Source organism: Nanorana parkeri, unplaced genomic scaffold (genome assembly GCF_000935625.1).
Source record: "Nanorana parkeri isolate BGI_ZX_2015 unplaced genomic scaffold, ASM93562v1 scaffold1306, whole genome shotgun sequence".
NCBI lineage: Eukaryota > Metazoa > Chordata > Amphibia > Anura > Dicroglossidae > Nanorana > Nanorana parkeri.
Window position 1 is genome coordinate 356,859 of NW_017307574.1, and position 18,825 is coordinate 375,683.

Here is an 18,825-nt window from a genome sequence, read left to right on the forward strand (position 1 = left end):
AAGGACTTACGCCGCAATGTCGTTCCACAGTTCTTCAAGTTTGCTGTCCATGTGACCACTCTGAATCAGTTCTGCTTCCTTTTTCAACTTCCTAATAAAAGAGAAATGTATATTGTCGACAAATTTATCAGCTTAATTTTTATTATTAATGCTTTCTAACACCATAATTAATTGTGCTGTACAAGGATTACACAAGGAGTAGTCAATGAAGTCATATAACAAACAAGCCTCATTGAACACGCCCAATCCACAGCTCATACGTTTCAATGGAACTTGGGTTGAAAAAAATACAGAGGCTGCCATTTCTGACCGCTTCTGAAAATGCAAATTGCCTCATTGTTTAGTAGGAGCTGGATTGCCGGCGTATCAAATAAAAATTTGATATTCAAGTAAAAAAGAAAAATAAGCAGACTAAGCAACGGGGATCAGATGTTAAAAAAGTAGATGTTAACAAGCAGTTAGTAAATGGGTACAAACCACAGTGAAGCAGCACACATTCTTAGAGTAATTATCTATATGAAGGGATAAATATGTTTTAAGAATAAAAAGAACACCTGTATTTGTCCTGTGTGTCTTTAATCAACTTCTTCAATTCCTCAATTCTTTCTGCTGTCAGTTTCCGTACAATTACATCTTCTACGGTCTCTACAACCTCTCCTCGTTCCCCTCGTTTCCGTCTGGAAATTAAAAATAAAATGAGATGCACAGTAGGGCTACAAACTTCTACTTAACAGAGCCAAATAGAAACCTTTAAGCCAGGGTCACATTGACAATTACATTTGTTGTTGACTTGTTTTTTGCTGGTCTTATTAGCAAAATATGGATTTCGATGTGCTGCAGAGGTGGATACTGCCTACAAACAATAAATCGATTTAATTAACAGTTTAGGCCTAGCTAAGTACAACTACTACCATACCACTGAAAGTTAACCTGTGCCCAGATTATTCCTACCAAAGTGCTTATATATTCCGAACAAGCAGTAAAAGCACTTTAAGACATGCCCTCATTTACCTATGTAGCCATAGGCATTGTGGAGAAACTCATCTTTATATTTTACAACAGAGACATCTCCTTTGCCCTTTAATTTTTATGGAAGCAGCCTGATAGCCCTCCATTCTCTTAAATGACTGAGGTTGATTTTAGAGTCTTTGTTGTTGTAATCTTTGGGAATTAATTACTTCACAGTACATGCATCTAGAGAGGTCAGTAAGGTTTTATTTTTAAGCTGTTTTTACTGCCTAAAAAAAAAAGGTAAATACTTAATGCACATAGTCTAGCCACAAATGCACTTTATAAAAAAAATGTGTGGTCTTTCTTTCTCAATATAAAACAGCTATATTTTCAAGCAGCACATTTTAAAGAAACATAATCTATCAGAAATCTGGGGCTGCCACTGTTGATCTCTCCTTCAGAAAATGCTAGTTGGCTGGTTATCACACTGATCCCATGACATCAATACTATGACTCACTGACCTGGAACAAGTAAGCACATTGGAAGATGTATTTACTTGCTGTTTCAGGTCAGTGACTAGGATTATAATCATGTCTGCAAGACAGTCAGGCAAAGGAAAATTATGGGAAGAAATCGTTTCAAATTTCCAAAATGTCTTGCTCAAAAGGATATCTTTCAGGTGGTACAAGAGGAATAGATACTCACTTTGGGGTCTCTGTGGTTTCCAGCAGCTCCGAGTACTGCGAGGCACAATGCTAGAAACAACACAAAATTAGTTGTAAGGAATACCCAGAGCCACTATGTAAATAATAAGAGTCAACTATAAAACTAATAGTAAATAATATCAGCAATTTTCAACATTATACTTGACTAAGGGCCCATTCAGATTTATATCTTGCTTGAAAACCTGTGTTTTACCATATGTGACCGAAAAACATGTACTGCGGTGCAATTCAGTTTAAAATAGCACATCAATGCACTAAACGGAAACACCTTCTAAGCACCTGCACTGCAGACCACCACAACACAAGGTGACACATTACCATTCGTTGTGGTGTGCTGTGTCCTTAAAAATATTAGATATCTGTTTTCACTGCGTTGGAGGGCATTGGCAACCCACTCAAATAAATGGGCTACCTTAGAACACACCTAAACCCCAAAATAAAAATGTAATTTTCTACATTTGCTAAAAAATGTTCCTAAGCTGGAAAGCTGAATTGAATGCAGCCACCACATCGAAGGACTGGTAAGCTGCAATATATTACATTTTTGTTTTTTGGTAAGTTATAATGCAATGCATGTTAACGCATGGGATAGTGTACATTGTTGTGGGTTCACATACACTTACCGAATGTGGAATCATATACACTCCAAATAGAAACTGCAATTAGGATATATGTGGAATTACCATGAAAAATATTCTACACTTAAATGTATTTACCTTCTGGGAGAACCAATCAGGAGGGCGCCCTGGTTCTGCAAAAGGTTTGATTGCACGGCTTACAGACACCCTGAAATATAAGAACATATGTTGCAATTTTTTTTACATTTCCATAGTTTATTTTATTTTGAAAGCTAAAACTATAAAATCGCGATCTGATCTAATGTTTTCAACGGGATCAGATAAACATGACAACTAAGGAGCATATTAAACTACTGCAGCTCTATTGAGTTCCATTTTAGTAATATTATATGTAAAGCGGAACTCCAGCCAAAAAAAATAACAAACTAAAAACAAATAACCAATTAAAAGATCCAATAAAGCCAGCTTTTGCCATTCATTTTTGACTTGACAGTGAAAGGAGAAGCCGCACAGCACATGTGATCATTTCTCTCTCTCTGCTTTCTCTTCTTCTCAGCACATGAACTGATGAGCTCCTTGTTCTGCTTTTTCCTCTCTTACTCCAGCCCTGGTGTACAGGGACTACAGGAGGCAGATACCAGATCTAATTCAGATACTTGCACTCCTTGTATTAAAAAAAAATACATTTAATTATGTATTAGGGCTTGTTTACACCATCTCCTGACCAGTACTAGATGCGTTTCCGCATTTACATTTATGTGCATTTTTGATGCGTCTGTGTGGGGGGTTTGATCCCATTGGTTTTGCTTGGGTTTAAAGCATGTTCCATTGCATTCTGGTGCTTTTACATTTGTTTTTGTGCGTTCCAGTGCAAAAAAACAACAACAAAAATCGCATGCTGCTGTACTTTTTTTGAAAGCTCTGGAACTGAATATAATCGTATGAACTAGCTTAATTTAAAATAATTGGAATTACTATGTATGTATTTTTGTGCAGATAAAAAGCACCACCAGTATGGAGATGGTGTGAACCAGCCCTTAATAACTACAGATCTGCATGTCTGTGTGGACTTCAATTTTATTAAAGTTAATTATTTTGACTAAACTTAAAAAATAGTAGTCAATTAGGCTGAGTTCACACGGGTGGCAGTGGCTGCTCAGCGTTCAGGAGGTAATATTGCCACCTCCTGAATGCAGTTTTATTTTAACCCAAACACGGATTTTCTGTTAAAATACCGTGCCGCAACCACGTACTCACGCGGTTGCAGTGTGGTCCCATTCATTGCAACGGCTGCATTTGACAAGCGTCACTGCTTGTCAACCGTGACATGATGTAAATCACGGCGGTCACGACAATGTATACAGCACTTGTAGTGAACAATGTCACCAGCACACCGAAAATCCTTGCAGGATCACCAAATGCTCATTTTATTGAACAGTTTGTCAGAATGAAACAAGCGCTTTTCGGGGCTGCACAGGGTCCCGTCAATGTTAAGCCTGATGAAGGGACCCTGCTCGGCCCCGAAAAGCGCTTGTTTTCATTCTGACAAACTGTTCAATAAAATTAGCATTAGGTGATCCTGCAAGGATTTTCAGTGTGCTGGTGACATTCCTCACTACAAATCTATGTATACAGCGCTGTATATAGCAGTCAATACGAGCACCCTCCCCTGTGTTTGCCCTCGTTCACACCTGAACGTTTTGTAGCGCGTTCTACGCTCGACGAACGCTCTACAAAACGCTCAAAAATATAAATCCCATTGTAGTCAATGGTCTTGTTCCCACCTTGGCGTATTTCCGCCCGTCCCTAACGCGCTACAAATGGCCCACGCCTGAAAAGGTACAGGTACTACTTTGGGCCGTTTTGTTGTGCGTTTCCATTGGGATACAGCCAAGTAGCCTTTGGAAACGCGCAACTTTTTTTTACCGCAAATCGTGGCAAAAAAACGCGCGACAGACGCGCATATGCAATACGCCTAGGTGTGAACGAGACCTTTGGGATATCCGGTAAGGAGTGCAACAAAATCTTCTCTCTTATCCAGTGTATACAGCACCACACAAAATCCTTTGCTTCAAAGCAGCCAGGGGAACATTGTCAGCTGGACAGCATCTGCATACAATCAGACAGACTTTGTTCAGATATTTTAGCAGCCGGCCTGTCAAATACAATAGCTGCAGCAGAAGGTTTCTCATTTATTGTGTATGGAGAAATCTGATCTTAGGGTATACCTAGCTTTAGACAGAATAGAGGATGCTATGCATTTTGTTAATGCAATTCAAGTACCCTGATCTTGCAATGCATATCCCTGCAATTCTGAGTTTCACAAGTGTGATCAGGACGTTAGTGTCTTTTTCCCTTGCATGGACACAGTTGGAAGACTTCAGTGTGTGACAGCACCACCTCCCTGTAGTGCCAGCTATATCACAGGTCTCCCGTGATCAGACTTCGGGTCACGTCACTCACCAGTTCTGGTCGCCGCTGCGCATGACTGAGGAGGCGAGGCACAGCTTCTCCCGGATGGACCATGGCTCGGTGGGACCTGCGTTCAGCAGCTTGTGCTCTAACCGGAGAACAGAAACATGTCAGCACATTCAGCGTAATGTTATGCAAATAAACGATAAAAGAACCGTACATGTTACCACAGTAACAACATTCGTACTTTCTATTAACTACTATATTTATTTGTCTGCCATCGCCACAATACACTTACTGCCGACCCCCGCCGCCATTTTCCTTGCCACAATACAGCCTAGAAAGGATGCGACGTCGCGGTGAGATGAGGCAATCCGAGCACAGCTGAGGCTGTCGGGAGTTGTAGTACAGTGATGGTAACGCATAGAGGGCAGTGGTCTGCATGGCTTAGTCTACACAGATACCGGTAGATTTGATCCAATATAATGGATAAGTGACTATTGGTCTCATACTTCTTGTAATTTGTCAGTTCTCATCAGGTACATCTTAAAGAATATTCATTCTCCTCTTACATTTTCACTGGGTTATCCACACAAAAAACAAAAACACGCCCATAGATGCAACTAGGGTTGCCACCTTTTCTTCAAGCGAAACCCGAACGCTCTAGTGACGGGCGGACATTTTTTGGGAGAATGAGTCGCGGCTTTTTCATATGTAAATAGTGCCATCCATTCATATGTAAATATCACAGTCAAGACTATTTTCAGTGGAGGGCCAGTAGCCGCTATCTTCATTTTGGTTGCCCCTGTCTGCCTGACATCTTGTGTCCGGTTTTCTGCTGCCATGAAACCCGCACACAGCATTCAAAACCTGCACTGTGTTCGAGATTCACGGCCCCAGTGAATTTATGTGCAAATTTGCCCAAGAGAAGATTTTTTAATTATAATGCACTGCATGGCCTTTGAACTATGTCATGCAGGCATATAAGGACCATAGCAGGGTTTTTTTTGGAGGGCTAGCCCCCCTGATTAACAAAAAAAGGGCGCACAGAGCAGCCATAGTGTCAGTGAATTGGAAGTTCTTGCAGGGAAAGCTAAAATACTGCATAGACCGAGATTGAGGTCAGTTAGAAGACTGTACTGTAAAGAACTCTAGGCAAAAATGTTCTTAACCCTTGCAGTGGGGCTACCCTTGCACTGCAAGGGTTAAGTTCTCATTTTCGTCTAGGTGCTTAAAATAAATTAAACTCACCCGAAATCTTGGAGGTGGCTGGCTGCTACTTCCAGTGTTCTAACAAAGTTTGTGGCTGCGTTAGAATGTGTGACCGGTCACGCGGTCACACATTTTAATGTAATCCCGCCCAGTTTTTTGGAGTTGGAATGTGTGACCGGTCACGTGGTCACACATTTTAATGTAATCCCGCCCAGTTTTTTCGGCGGTGGAATATGTGACCTGCAAAAGGTGAAGAATACCAATGCTTTCTCAGCTGTTCAAGGGCAGATCAGCAACGCAGATCTATGTGCAGGAGAACCGATCTGTCCTGGAACAGCTGATCGGTCCTGAAATGTGACTTTGTGACTGCGATCTCACATTCCACAAAGTCTTTTAGAAGTGATATTTCAAGACCGATCAGCTGTTTCAAGGCAGATCGGTTCTCCTGCACATAGATCTGCGTTGCTGATCTGCCCTGGAACAGCTGAGAAAGTGTTGGAATTCTTCACCTTTTGCCGGTCACATATTCCACTGCCGAAAAACTGGGCGGGATTACCTTCAAATGTGTTACCAAGTGACCGGTCACACATTCCAACCCAGTCACAATCTTTGATAGAACACCGTCCTTGAAGTTTCTCTCCACTGCAGCGATAGTATGTCCCGCTGCAGCAGTAGTGTATAGAATGTGATGACTCAAGTATCCTTATGCCGCTGCAGAGCAGGGGTAGAGAGACTTCAGGGACCGGTCTAAGAGCAAGCTAGCTCCAAGGATCTGATGATATAACATTTTTATTTTAGGACCTAGACAAAGCAATCTTTCCCAACATCAGTGGCCAGCTTTCCGTAACTTTTTTGACAGTAGTCTGCCTATTAGCTCTGAAAATGGCCAGGATTCACTAACCGTATTCCATGAAGTACATCCGATGGGCTCAGGGAGTTACTTCTGCTTCTAGGACCCAATCACATGGGCTTTTATGAGCTGGCAGTGGATTTCTGGAATCTGTCCCTAGATGCAGGTAACCTCGAGATATGCAGATACATGTGGATAGTGTTGGTCAGCCTGTCATTGCTTTGTAGAAGCTGAGCAGCTGGAGCTGTCCGGAACCACCTTTCATTCCAGCCGCAAGAATCCACAGATCCCCTGCCAGCCCATAAAAGTCTGTATGAATGGGGTCTAATGGTTTAAATTATCTAACATACACAGCAAACATAACAGCTAATTGATAACTATGAATAGCACAAGCAGAGCTGTGCTGGGGACATGTGGTGCATCTTGGCACCTATGTCCAAGCAACCAACGATGCTCTGCGGCCTGGTGACTTTCTCCAAGTAACCAAGGATGCAGTGCAGCCTGGTAGCTTTGTCCAAGCAATCAACGATGCTGTGCGACCTGGCACCTTTCTCCAAGCAACCAATGATGTTGCGCAACCTGGCACCTTTGTCCAAGCAACCAAGGATGCTCTGTGGCCTGGCACCTTTGTCCAAGCAACCAAGGATGCTCTGTGGCCTGGCACCTTTGTCCAAGCAACCAAGGATGCTCTGTGGCCTGGCACCTTTGTCCAAGCAACCAACTAAGCTGTGTGGCTTGGCACCTTTCTCAAAGCGACCAACGATACTGTGCAGCCTGGCACCTTTCTCAAAGCAACCAAGGATGCTCTGTGGCCTGGCACCTTTGTCCAAGCAACCAACTAAGCTGTGTGGCTTGGCACCTTTCTCAAAGCGACCAACGATACTGTGCAGCCTGGCACCTTTCTCAAAGCAACCAACGATGCTGTGCAGCCTAGCAACTTTTTTAAAGCAACCAACAATGCTGTGCAGCCTGGCACCTTTCTCAAAGCAACCAACGATTCTGTGCGGCCTGCATCCTAGGGAGAGAGACAGAGGGGGTGGAACAGGGCTCCCTCTGTGTAGCTACTGATGGTTGTTGTTTCAGGGAAGTGACTGGGGGCTAATTTAATATTCGTCTCCTTGCTAGATGTGTGGTCAGGCAGCGGCGGGGAAAGGCTCTGTCAACCACTGAAACTCAGCAATGAAACAAGCTAGAAAGATGGGACAAAGGTACTACATGCACGTTGTCAGCAGGAGGATAGGAGGAAACAAGAAAATGTGTAGTGAGACATCTTCTTTAATGCTTTTAAGGTGGGCTTATGTTTTATTTAGCATGCATATGCTGACTTTAGTTCTGCTTTAGGCCTCATTCACACACAATGCAAGCAAATTTGTATATTGCGTATATACGAGCGTCTATGCGTATATGCGTGCACTATTTGCATTCCCAGAATGCATAATTCCTAATGGAAATTTTAATGAGCTGTACGCATATACACACGCGCAAACATGCGTATGCACGTAAAATACGCAGAAATACGCTGCCCAGGCGCATCTCGGTTCCATTCTGTTTTTGCGCATATATACGCTATGCAAATAAACGGCTCCATACGCGGCTTTGTGTATGGAGCCATTTATTTGCATATGTTGCGTATGGTACATGGTATGTGCAGAAGGCCTTAAAACGGAGCTTGCAGAAAAAAGCAAGGTCCACTTTTTTTTAATTAGGCCTCTCACTCCATTCCAAAAGGCCTATCATAACTATTAGTGGGGTGGGCTTGGTGGAAACCCAGTTGGATGGAGTTTGGCCAAGCCTGTCAGTGGCACCCCAGCCCCCCCCCCTCCTCCTGACCCCCCGATCAGTTGCAGCTGGGACATTCCCCACCCCAACAGCTACACATAAGGGAATGCCCTGGGCACAAATGATCAGGCTGGGGCAGGGTATTAATCAAAGTACAGTTTTGCGCAGCCTTGGTCAAACTAGGTTCACACCAAGCCCACAAACATCTCTAATACCTAATACAAGACTGATCACATTACAGCAAAGGGTAGTCAATGTAAGCATGCCAGCTGTTGTGGAACTACAATTCACATGCAGCATTGCAAGACTCTGAGAGATAGCACTATGACTCCAAGAGACAGATGCATTATGGGATTTGTAGTTTTACCATAGATGGCCTACGGAAGTTGCCTTTCCCTCAGCCACCTCCTATAGAAAGCACATGCTCCACCCTACGCCGCACTTCCGCCGGACGTTGTGGAAGAGTGTAGAGAACACGTGTGTGATAGTGGCTCCCAGTTTTCAGCATGACCAAGGTGAAGAAAGAGAAGCGGCGGGATGACGAGGAAGAAGCGGAAACTGCACCGGAGCAGACACATGAAGAGACACCGACCGTACTCAACCCCATCGCCCAGCCGCTCGCAGGACGGAAACTTACCAAGAGACTGTACAAGTGTATCAAGAAAGGTATAGACGGGGATGTGGAGGGCGTTCAGAGCTGACAATGCACAGCATATCGCACTAAGCCGGCCCTGCTATTTGATCGGAGCGGTGTGTTGTATAATGGAGAGTGTAATATGTAATTGTTGCTCGAGTGTGGGCTCCTGCTAACCCAGGCATGTATAACATGTAAAGGCCGCATGAGGCTGTGTATTGGAGAACTCTCCAGATTTACATTGGTAGGGATCAGTCGGCTAGGAGCAGGGTAGCAGAACGTAGAGAGATCTGACACCAACTTAAATTGCAGCTAAAAAGCATAAAAACTTCTTAAAATGCTCACTTGCAGCATTTGTCCTGTCTTCACCAGCAGCTGTGTTAGTACGCAGCCACGTGTGCTCTGAGGGCGCTGCACGGAAAACTGCTCTTTGCACTTTTTTTTTTTTTTATGTGCTAGAACTTTATTGAAATATGTCAAAGCCACATTTCATTCAGATCTTTCGGCCTCAGCATGGTTCGGTGCCATGGATTGCATGCCATTACTGCAAAGTGTGAACTGTGCTGATTGTAAACCAGGCAAATTGCCTTGTCTTTGCTCTGGGTGCTCCCTTTACCTATACAGCTTTTTTTGTAGCCGTGGGGGGATACTTCAGAGCAGGGGTGGGCAACTCCAGTCCTCCAGCTGTGCTTTAACTACAAATCTCAATATGCTTCTGCCTCAGTCATTGTTGCAACTGTCAGTCTTGCAATGCCTCATGGGCCTTGTAGTTCCACAACAGCTGGAGGGCCAGAGTTTGCCACCCCTGCTTTTAGGGTTTTTTTGCGAGGCATAACACCACAGCTTCAAATTTTCGTATGAAAATATTTGTATTTTACATATTTAAAAAAACGCATGTGAACACACACACACACACACACACACACACACACACACACACTTAAACCCATAGATCATATGTATTTCCATTAGAGCTCAGTGCATATTCAGTGGGAGATCAGTCCCAGTGTCCAGTCCCAATGCGTTTCACACATTGCTTCATCATGGGATCATGGACTAATCTAACAAGAAATGGTATATTCAATCAATTCATATAGATATAAAGCATGGGTATATTGCAAAGTGTATAGATATGTGCTTTGGCAGTTAGACCGAATAGAGGGAGCCCCATCACCATTTCACACCCGGCACTTACCACCCACTACGAGTGTCTGGATATGGGCAGTGTTCCCTGTGTAGACGGGGAGCCTAATCCACTGACAAACACTCCGTCCAGATTTGTTACAATTATTTAACAATTGTATTGTTATAGGGTCACTTAAGTGACAGCTCTGTGCATATATGGGCTGCTTCCATCAAATCCAAGATGGCTGTGCCCCGCAGCAGGCTCCAGGCTTTTGGGTGTCTATTAAAGGCAGGACCAGCACATGTCATTGTCCTTCTCTCTGTGTGGGAGTTGGGATATTTCTCTTGTGCCAAATCAAAGTGGAAGGAAATTAGCAGTGTGGCTTCTGTGGTGCTAGTCACTGTCAGTCACCTTCCTACATATAGTGACATGAGACCATATAGGGGTGTTGGTGTGGCCAGGATTAGGTCACTTAAGCTGACCATACATTCTGCTAATTTCGGCCGGCTTTTGAGGAACTGGCTGAAATAAGCACAGTGGGTGACGCTTTCTGCACCCTTTCAGTTGGCCTCCCTTAAACAGGGTTTAATTAGCTGATTGGAGGAGCGGGTCAGGTGCATACTTGGTCAGCATTAACATGTTGCCATCCATTTAATTTCCTTTTTTTTTTTTTTCTTACAGCCATCAAGCATAAGAATATTCGGAGGGGTGTAAAAGAGGTGCAGAAGTTCATCAATAAAGGAGAAAAAGGGTAAGTTAATCTCTAAACTTTACATAAAACATCAACTCATGTAGATGTTTGTTTATATCATTGAAGAGACCGTCACTTAAAAATATAGAAAGCTGCTTGAAGGTATAAAGTGTAGGCATCTAGATGGAAAGATGAGTGGATCAATGCAGCCTACCACCAAAAGCTAGTAGTAGTCTCATTCCACTGGACTTCATCTGTAATGTTGAATAAGCAGGAACTGAAGAGGATTTGTGGGTGGAGACTGAGAAGACACGCCCTCAGCATGTTGTAGTCCTTCACATGAACCAGCACAGAGGGTGGCAACTTTTCAGCTCGCATAGGGACCATGAAGAAGAAAAGTAGCCACCCTCTGGCAGGAAGTTGTGGCTGGAGAAAAATAAAATGTATGTTGGAGCATTTAGAGCTAAACAATGAGAAGAAAATGTAAACCGTCTGATTTTTTTTTATATATCATAGAAGTTATTTTATTTCGGAGTTTAGTGTCGCTTTAACATTACACAGCAAGACAGGTTACATTTATTTATGCAATGAAGTAGTAAACTTTAAGTATATTCGTGTATTTATTCATAGTTTACTAAAGTTATGTCTTGCACTTTGTCACTACTTGTAAGTGACACCTAGCCATCAGAGCAGTGTTGCGTTAGAATACTGGAGCTCTATCAGGACCCTAATTACTAGAGGTCAGAACAGGGTTCTTTTGGTCTGAAATTAGAGAAATCCCATTAATTTGACTTTTTTTTGCTGCATAATGTTGAATGATGTTTTCTATTTCAGAATCGTCGTGCTTGCTGGAGACACCCTTCCCATTGAAGTTTATTGCCATGTGCCTGTCATGTGTGAGGATCGTGGAATTCCATATGCATACATCCCATCCAAATCTGTGAGTGTCCCAATGATATTTTGCAAATACATTAATTACCTTTAAAATTTGTTCTGTTAAGTGCATTTCATTTTAACCCTTGACTACTATGGTCTTAAACTATGTCTTGGCAATCACAGGGTTCAAACATGCATGTAAAATGTAATAGCTGGCTTTTTTTTCTTTTGTAAAAATGACAAAGGGTCCCTATACAGGTAAAAAAAATCACTTCTACTTTGGCCCAGTTGCCACTGAGACAGAGTAGGCATTAGGAGACGAAAAGAACAGATGTCTCCAAAAAGACAACCTGTCACTTATTTAGAAATTGCTGACATATTGAGGAAGTGACAGGTTGTCTTTATGGAGACATCCGTGTTCTTTTAATCTCCTAATGCCTCCTGTCTCAGTGGCAACTGGGCCAAAGTAAAAGTGATTTTTTCTTTTAGCCTCACCAGCCAAGATACAAAATATATATTTTTGTATCTTGACAGCTTCCCTTTAATGTGAAATTGTCACATATGTGCTTGTGCAAGAATGCGACTTCCTTTGACTATTTACTTTGAAAGCAGTTTTATTAATCTTACTATGTTTTTGTTGATATTGTAATGCAGGGCTCAAAATTTCCAATCGCCAGTGGCGAGTAAAATGAAGTGAGGGCAAGTGAAAGTTTGGGTCTCCAAGTACCGGTCCGCAGGCCAACTCCAGCCCGCGAGCCAGTACTATGTGACCCGCAGACAGCTGACATGTCAGGCACACGGTCACAGACCGCGCACCTGACTTGCGGGAGCAGCTCCACGGTCTGCATCTGTGTCGGATGCAGACCGCAGAGCCCATACACAAGTGACACTCCTTCCCAGGCAGCTACATAAAAAAGGTTATGGAGGGGAGGTGGAGCTGGGCCAGCATGGAGAGAATTAGACACTTCCAGAAGATGAGGGGGTGTGCTACGGAATTGACTTGGATAGTTACATTTTCTAGCAGGTCCAAAGGCACATTAAAAGTGAACAAAAAATGGGGTGGAAAAATGCTGCATTTAAATACGTGATTTTTATCTGACTTTTACCATTGAACAGGTTCCCTATAAGGACTCGACACTCCTCAGTTTAAAAATGACTGTGTTTTGACATCTGTTTATGCAATCTGATCTTGGACCTTTTATGTAACAGTAATTTACCAACCATTTTCTTGTTACTTACAGGACTTGGGTGCAGCAGCTGGCTCCAAGCGGCCTACCTGTGTTATATTGATCAAGCCAAACAGTGAATACGAAGACTCGTACAATGAATGTATGGAAGAAGTGCAAGCATTACCATTACCATATTGATTGAGAACTTTTTGGAGGAATAATGAAAATAATTCAATTATTTTGCTTTTATTTTGAATTGTACAGTTAGATTTTTCTTGTTTTTGCCAGATGGGGCATTTTAGGTATTTTTGTATACTTCTGTATTTTGTCTAAGTTGACTGGTTTGTGTGTAATACATACATTGTAATGGACGCGAACCTTCGTTGACTGCAACAAATTAAACTGCCCACTGTGTATGGGGCTAAACACACTTTCACTTGTCTTCATAAATTTATAGTTCGTACATTGGTGTGTGTCTGTGGGAGCACCCTCAAAACACATGTACAACACGTGCATAGGTTTGAAGCAGCCTCTTAAAGTGCAAGTAAACTCAAAAAGTAAAAATTTGTTATAGGGATAATTTAGAAACTTTGTTGGGCTTAAACAGTACCTTCTGAAACATAGCAGTGCACTTCCATGTATGCAACTGTGCATACTTGCTATCTGCAATGTCAGATCTAAGGCACTGCTGCCTCTGACTGATGTCACTATTGTGCTGCTTACTCCTTGCTTGAAGCTCTGACATGAGGAAGAAAATAAACAGTGCAACACAAGTCATGGTAAGTCAGTAATGGGGGAAAGATCAGCTGCAGGAGTTGTCCTTTGTCCTCTTTCTGCCTTTTTTGGGGGGTTTAGTTCTCTTTTAAAGTCAACTTCAGAACATTTATTTTGGTTAAATATATATTTTCAAGAGACAATTGGGTTGAAATGTAGTACATGGTATACAAAATGCAGCCCACGATAAAAGAGGTACAGCACAATGTGTAAACCTTACTAGTTTGATTTAAGAATTATAGGTATAACTAAGGAATAAATAAGTAGATGCAGAAGTGACGGAGGGGACTGCTAGCTCCACATCTGTGAATAGTACTAGCAGTGAGTTATAGACAATACGCACCTAGCTGTACGGCTCGGGTAATATGGCATTGCCAAAGCCACTTTTCCCCAGTCATCTTCCAGGACAGCCATCGAGATATAGGCTCCGCCTGCCTGCAGACAAAAGTAGGTTAGGGGGCTTAGTTTTTTTTTTCAGTTTAGTGGGAGTCAGAGAAGTGCAACCAGAGAAGCCGCTGAGCACAGAATTTTTCTATAGGGTGTCTGAATCCAAAGCTTAAAGCTTCCTTTTTCTGCATGATATCGTTAAGTGCTGACCCACAGTGATGTTGGGGGAGTGGTAGAGGACTTCCAGAACATAGGACAGCTCACCAACTGGTACCTAACAAGGTGTCCTAGTAGTTCTGATTTTTGCACGGCTACATTTTCTTGAGGATTTGTGGGTAAAAAGGTTTTATCCCACCCACTCGTCACGTATAATAGTATGTCCCAGGTCTCTTTGCCACTTGGTTTTGAACGTAGGTAAGTAATCTCTGAACTTTGCCTGTAGACTCGTATAGATAATTGACAATGATGTTGGGCTAATTTAGTGAGGGTACATGGTGAGGAGTTGATGGCTTAGTTATTTGGAATTGAGTTTTTTTTGCATGAGACTGACGATTGAAGACCTAGAAGCCAGTTATTGGTATGAAGCAGGAGAGGGCGGAGGCACCAGTAAGCCTGTGACATGATTTGCTTTTAGCCAAAGTGTTTGGCTAGGGGCCAAATAGAATGGGATATTAATAGGAGACGAAAAAGAATATATATTTCCCCCCAGCCACCCCCCAAGGTTAGTGGTCATGAGGCTTGCAGTTGTAACACCCTATGTTAACATTTTCTTTTTAATCCAAAGTTAATAAGTGACCATGTTCATAGCTCCTACCTCCCCGGTACCACCAATACCAATGATGATTAAGCAGTTACTGTGAGCTAATTCTGCACAGAGGTTAGAATCTCATGTGTTGCTTTCTGAACAGCAAAGCAAGTTTGAAATTTAGGGATTTCCTCCAAACCTTATTTGCTGTTAAATGAATAAAGCAATAAGTACAAGCAAGCTTGTAGAAAGTATGGCATCCAGTACATTCTATATCTATATTCTATTTCTAGATCTACCAAGGCAAGAATCTAGCTCTGCAACTTAACACCTGAAACTACACTTACAGTTTTCAATCACTTGGTTGTGGCTAAAATAGGCCTTTAATTGATCACTATGTTGTGGGATCCCTATGGTTCTCTGAGGTGTAGCAAGTAATCCCTGTAAAGGTGGCCACCTTATGAGTGTCGGATTTCTTTCGTCCTGTTTTCGTACCAACCCCCCGTTCGATCTCTGCACGACTGCCCCATCATGCACAGAGCAATGTAGATTTCGATTATCGTTCGTTAGTAATACTAATTGGCCGCATTTTATCAATCAGCAGAACGGATTTTCATTCCCCCCCCCGTACGAAAACACCACTAATCCATTGATTTTCGCACAATTCCAGCCTGACCGATCGAGGAAATTCGCCCAGTTGTACAGTAATCGTGATCGATTACTTCCCATCAACTGGCCAATTATCGTTCAAAAACGCGTTCTTCAATTTCCAAACGATAATCGCAAGGTATATGGCACCTTATGACTATGTAGCTTATTGCCTAGTGATCTTATTGTGCTCCTGATATGTGTGCAAATGATCAATCGCTGTCATTTTTAAATTCACAAATGTAAAGCTAAAATATTTCCTGCGCAGCATAAGCCTTAAAGTTCCATATACTTTTAAAAACATATAAAACCTGCTTAGTATAAATCTACCAACTGCTAGCATGAGTAAGCAGCAGGTGCATATAGGCAATATCTTCCAGGGGCTGCAATGTAGAGCTTTGTCCTGGCCCTACCTGTCTCTTGCGCCACACTATTAGCTGCTCGGTGTGATGGCCTGGATCTGAGGAATATAAAGTTATCTGCAGACACGGATAGGTTCCTACTTTCACTCTTTGCGTTATATCAAGGCTAATATGTGGTTGGTTCACTTTAAAATAGTATTCACATTCCATAATGGTGTAAATGAGAGAAATAGCTTGATAAGATTGGCTGATTGTACTTTTGCTATTAAAAAAAAAAAACAGCAACAACCTATATAGCCCTCCAGCTGCGATTAAACTACAAATCCTATCATGGCTGTGACTATCACAATCTTGCAATAACTCATGGATAACAGCTGAAGTGCCAAGGTTGCCTACGCCTGACCTATACTAACCAATCTGATGTCGCCTAGCTGTTTCGTCTGTCGCATAAGCAATTGGATGCACTGTGCAGTATCTTTCTCCTTGTCATTTACACTAGCATGAGAGAAGCGTGAATAGGATTATGTGCAAGGAGAAAAGATATCTGCTCCCAGGAACACTAAACAGATTGTGTCTGTACATGTTCTCATTCATCCAGGTCATGTTATATCTGTAAAAATTAAGTCAAGGCATCTGGACTTTCTGTATTATTCTTGAAGACGTTTGGATGACCAGTAAAATGTCTTCAAGAAACATACAGCAAGTCCAGTTGCCTTGACTTCATTTTTACAGATCTAAACAGATTGCTCTTCTTCCACCCTTGCGATGCAGAGTGATTCCAGTTCATTATGTGTATGTTTGCTTAGATACTTTGTCATTAGGGTAGCTATACACTGAGTGGCCAGATTATTATGACCACCCCATCAGTACTTCGTTGGGCCATGAGATGACTCCACGAGATGACTTCGTTGGGCCGCCTCGTGACTCCACGAGATGTTGAAAGGTGATGCGAGGAATCTGACACTGCACTGTTGCCCTTCTGTTGTCTTGTACCAGTCTTGCCACTCTCCGTTCTGCCCTAACATTGACTAGTCGCTGACGGCCACAATTTGCACGTTCAGACCCAGATTTTCGGCTGACAGTCCAGTCTTTAAACACTTTAACAATGAGCTCCTCTTCAACATTTAACGAATTCTGCTGTTTTGCTGTTACTCGCGCCATGGCTCTGAGCACCAACAATCGTCCCGCGTTCAAAGGCTGTTAAATTGCATTGTTTACCCATATCTTCAGAAAAAAAATCACTTCTACTGTCATGTTAAACAACCTGCTTAATTATTTATAATGGCCTGGCCCTCTAGCAACTTCAGCGCAAAATTATAGCTTATAGCTAATTTGCCTACAAACGTCAGGTGGTCATAAAAATCTGGCCAATCAGTGTATGCAGCCTGATTTTTGCAAGTGATGCAAAGTGATTAAAGTGCATCATTAAGTGATTAAAAGAGAACTATGGGGTAACCTTCTTTTTTTTTTTATCCCATAACTGTCTTTAGGGTCACGGGAGAACATATACTAGCCTCTTCATGTGACCCAAAGCTCATTATATAGTGGGCCATTGCCCACTATATACTAAGAGCGCCGCAGCCAGGACGGATCCCGACAATATTGTCAAAATCCACCCAGCTGGTTGACTGACAGCGGGCTCTGCCTATCTAGAGGCTGTGTCCGTTCCTCCACTCAGGGCTGGAGGATCGGAGAGGGGAGGGGGAAATCCCTGCAGGGAGGGGTGACCGACAGTCACTGCTCTCTGCAGGGAGATGATCTATAGAGTCAATGTGTGACAGTTTCTAACTATGAGGATGAGTGTAAATCACTCGCTCCACGGTTCTCATTTAAAGAAGCTCATGTATTCACATGTTTAAAAATATATGTGATCATTCAGCAGATGTTCCCTTTTCTCAAACTTTCACTACATAGTTGCAAAGATTATGAAACATCTAAAGTAGTTCTAAACCCACTTACTATAATCTAATATGAAGACGTGCAATATATTGTATAACATGTTCATATTTCAAAAGTTCTTTTCAATATTTGTATATATGTGGTCGTCACTAAAAGAATACATGCTAATCCTGCATGGAACTTCCTAGTTTAGGCTCTTTATGTTACGGCAGGGGCAGAACTACCGTCATAGCGACCCATGCGGGCGCTATGGGGCCTGCAACAGAGGGGGGCCCGGTCAGGAGCAGGCCTACAATCCTCCCGGCACATAGGGAACTGGAGCGGATGGGGCAACAATCAATCTCCGGAACAATGTCCGGATTGTAGGTGGAGACAGTGAATGGGTGGGGCCAGACGTCCTGCTGCCTTGACTGGATTGGTAGGAGAGAGGAGTGGGCGTAGTTTGGGGGAAGAACATCGGGGACATTGTGGAGGTTATGGAGGAGGTAGGGAGATATCTGCGGGTCAGCTGGTCTTCGGGAAGTTGAGGCATTGTGCTGGCCGGCCATGGTGCTGTGACAAGACTTCCCAGGTGTTTGCTGGCTATCATAGGATACCTGGGAAGTCTTGTTTGCTACATGCTGGGTCATTCATTGCTGCGCCACCAGTACTGTCCCTGCTCTCTGTCCCCAAGGGCTTGCTCACACCAATTACAGTGCATTCCAGCAGCTACCGCTCTGGAACACACTATATCATACACTAAACTCCCCCCTGTGTTCTGGGGCAGGAGGGGGCGTGGTGGTGCATTGAAGTCAATGGCACCGCAGCCACGCCCCCTGCCCACAGTGTGATCGCCCATGCTGGAATGCGTGGGAAAACAATGCCTGTTGCGATTGCCAAGAAATAGTACATGCAGCTATTTTTGCGATCGCACTGGAATAGAACAAGGGCGTTTGTTTTGCCACGCGTTCCGGTGTGCAGGGTCGGTGCTAGACTATTTTCCGCCCTAGGCAAGACCAGCTACTTG

The 18,825-nt window shown here is 42.9% G+C and overlaps 2 protein-coding genes across 2 annotated transcripts in view; one reads left to right on the forward strand and one right to left on the reverse strand.

The window, feature by feature from the left end:
* BRD8 (bromodomain containing 8) overlaps positions 1-5,014 on the reverse strand; it is a 32,662-nt gene extending 27,648 nt beyond the window's left edge. Inside the window, 6 exon segments of the mRNA XM_018569229.1 lie at positions 11-91; positions 555-677; positions 1,658-1,707; positions 2,394-2,463; positions 4,719-4,815; positions 4,966-5,014. Of these exon segments, the coding sequence (XP_018424731.1) occupies positions 11-91; positions 555-677; positions 1,658-1,707; positions 2,394-2,463; positions 4,719-4,815; positions 4,966-4,984 (440 nt within the window). The 5' untranslated portion in view covers positions 4,985-5,014.
* A 3,958-nt stretch (positions 5,015-8,972) lies between these two features.
* On the forward strand, positions 8,973-13,435 carry NHP2 (NHP2 ribonucleoprotein). The gene is made up of 4 exons (XM_018569230.1): positions 8,973-9,174; positions 10,950-11,019; positions 11,794-11,899; positions 13,077-13,435. Exons 1-4 carry the CDS (start codon positions 9,015-9,017, stop codon positions 13,200-13,202), a joined length of 462 nt encoding a protein of 153 aa, XP_018424732.1. The 5' UTR covers positions 8,973-9,014; the 3' UTR covers positions 13,203-13,435.
* Positions 13,436-18,825: the final 5,390 nt, after the last annotated feature.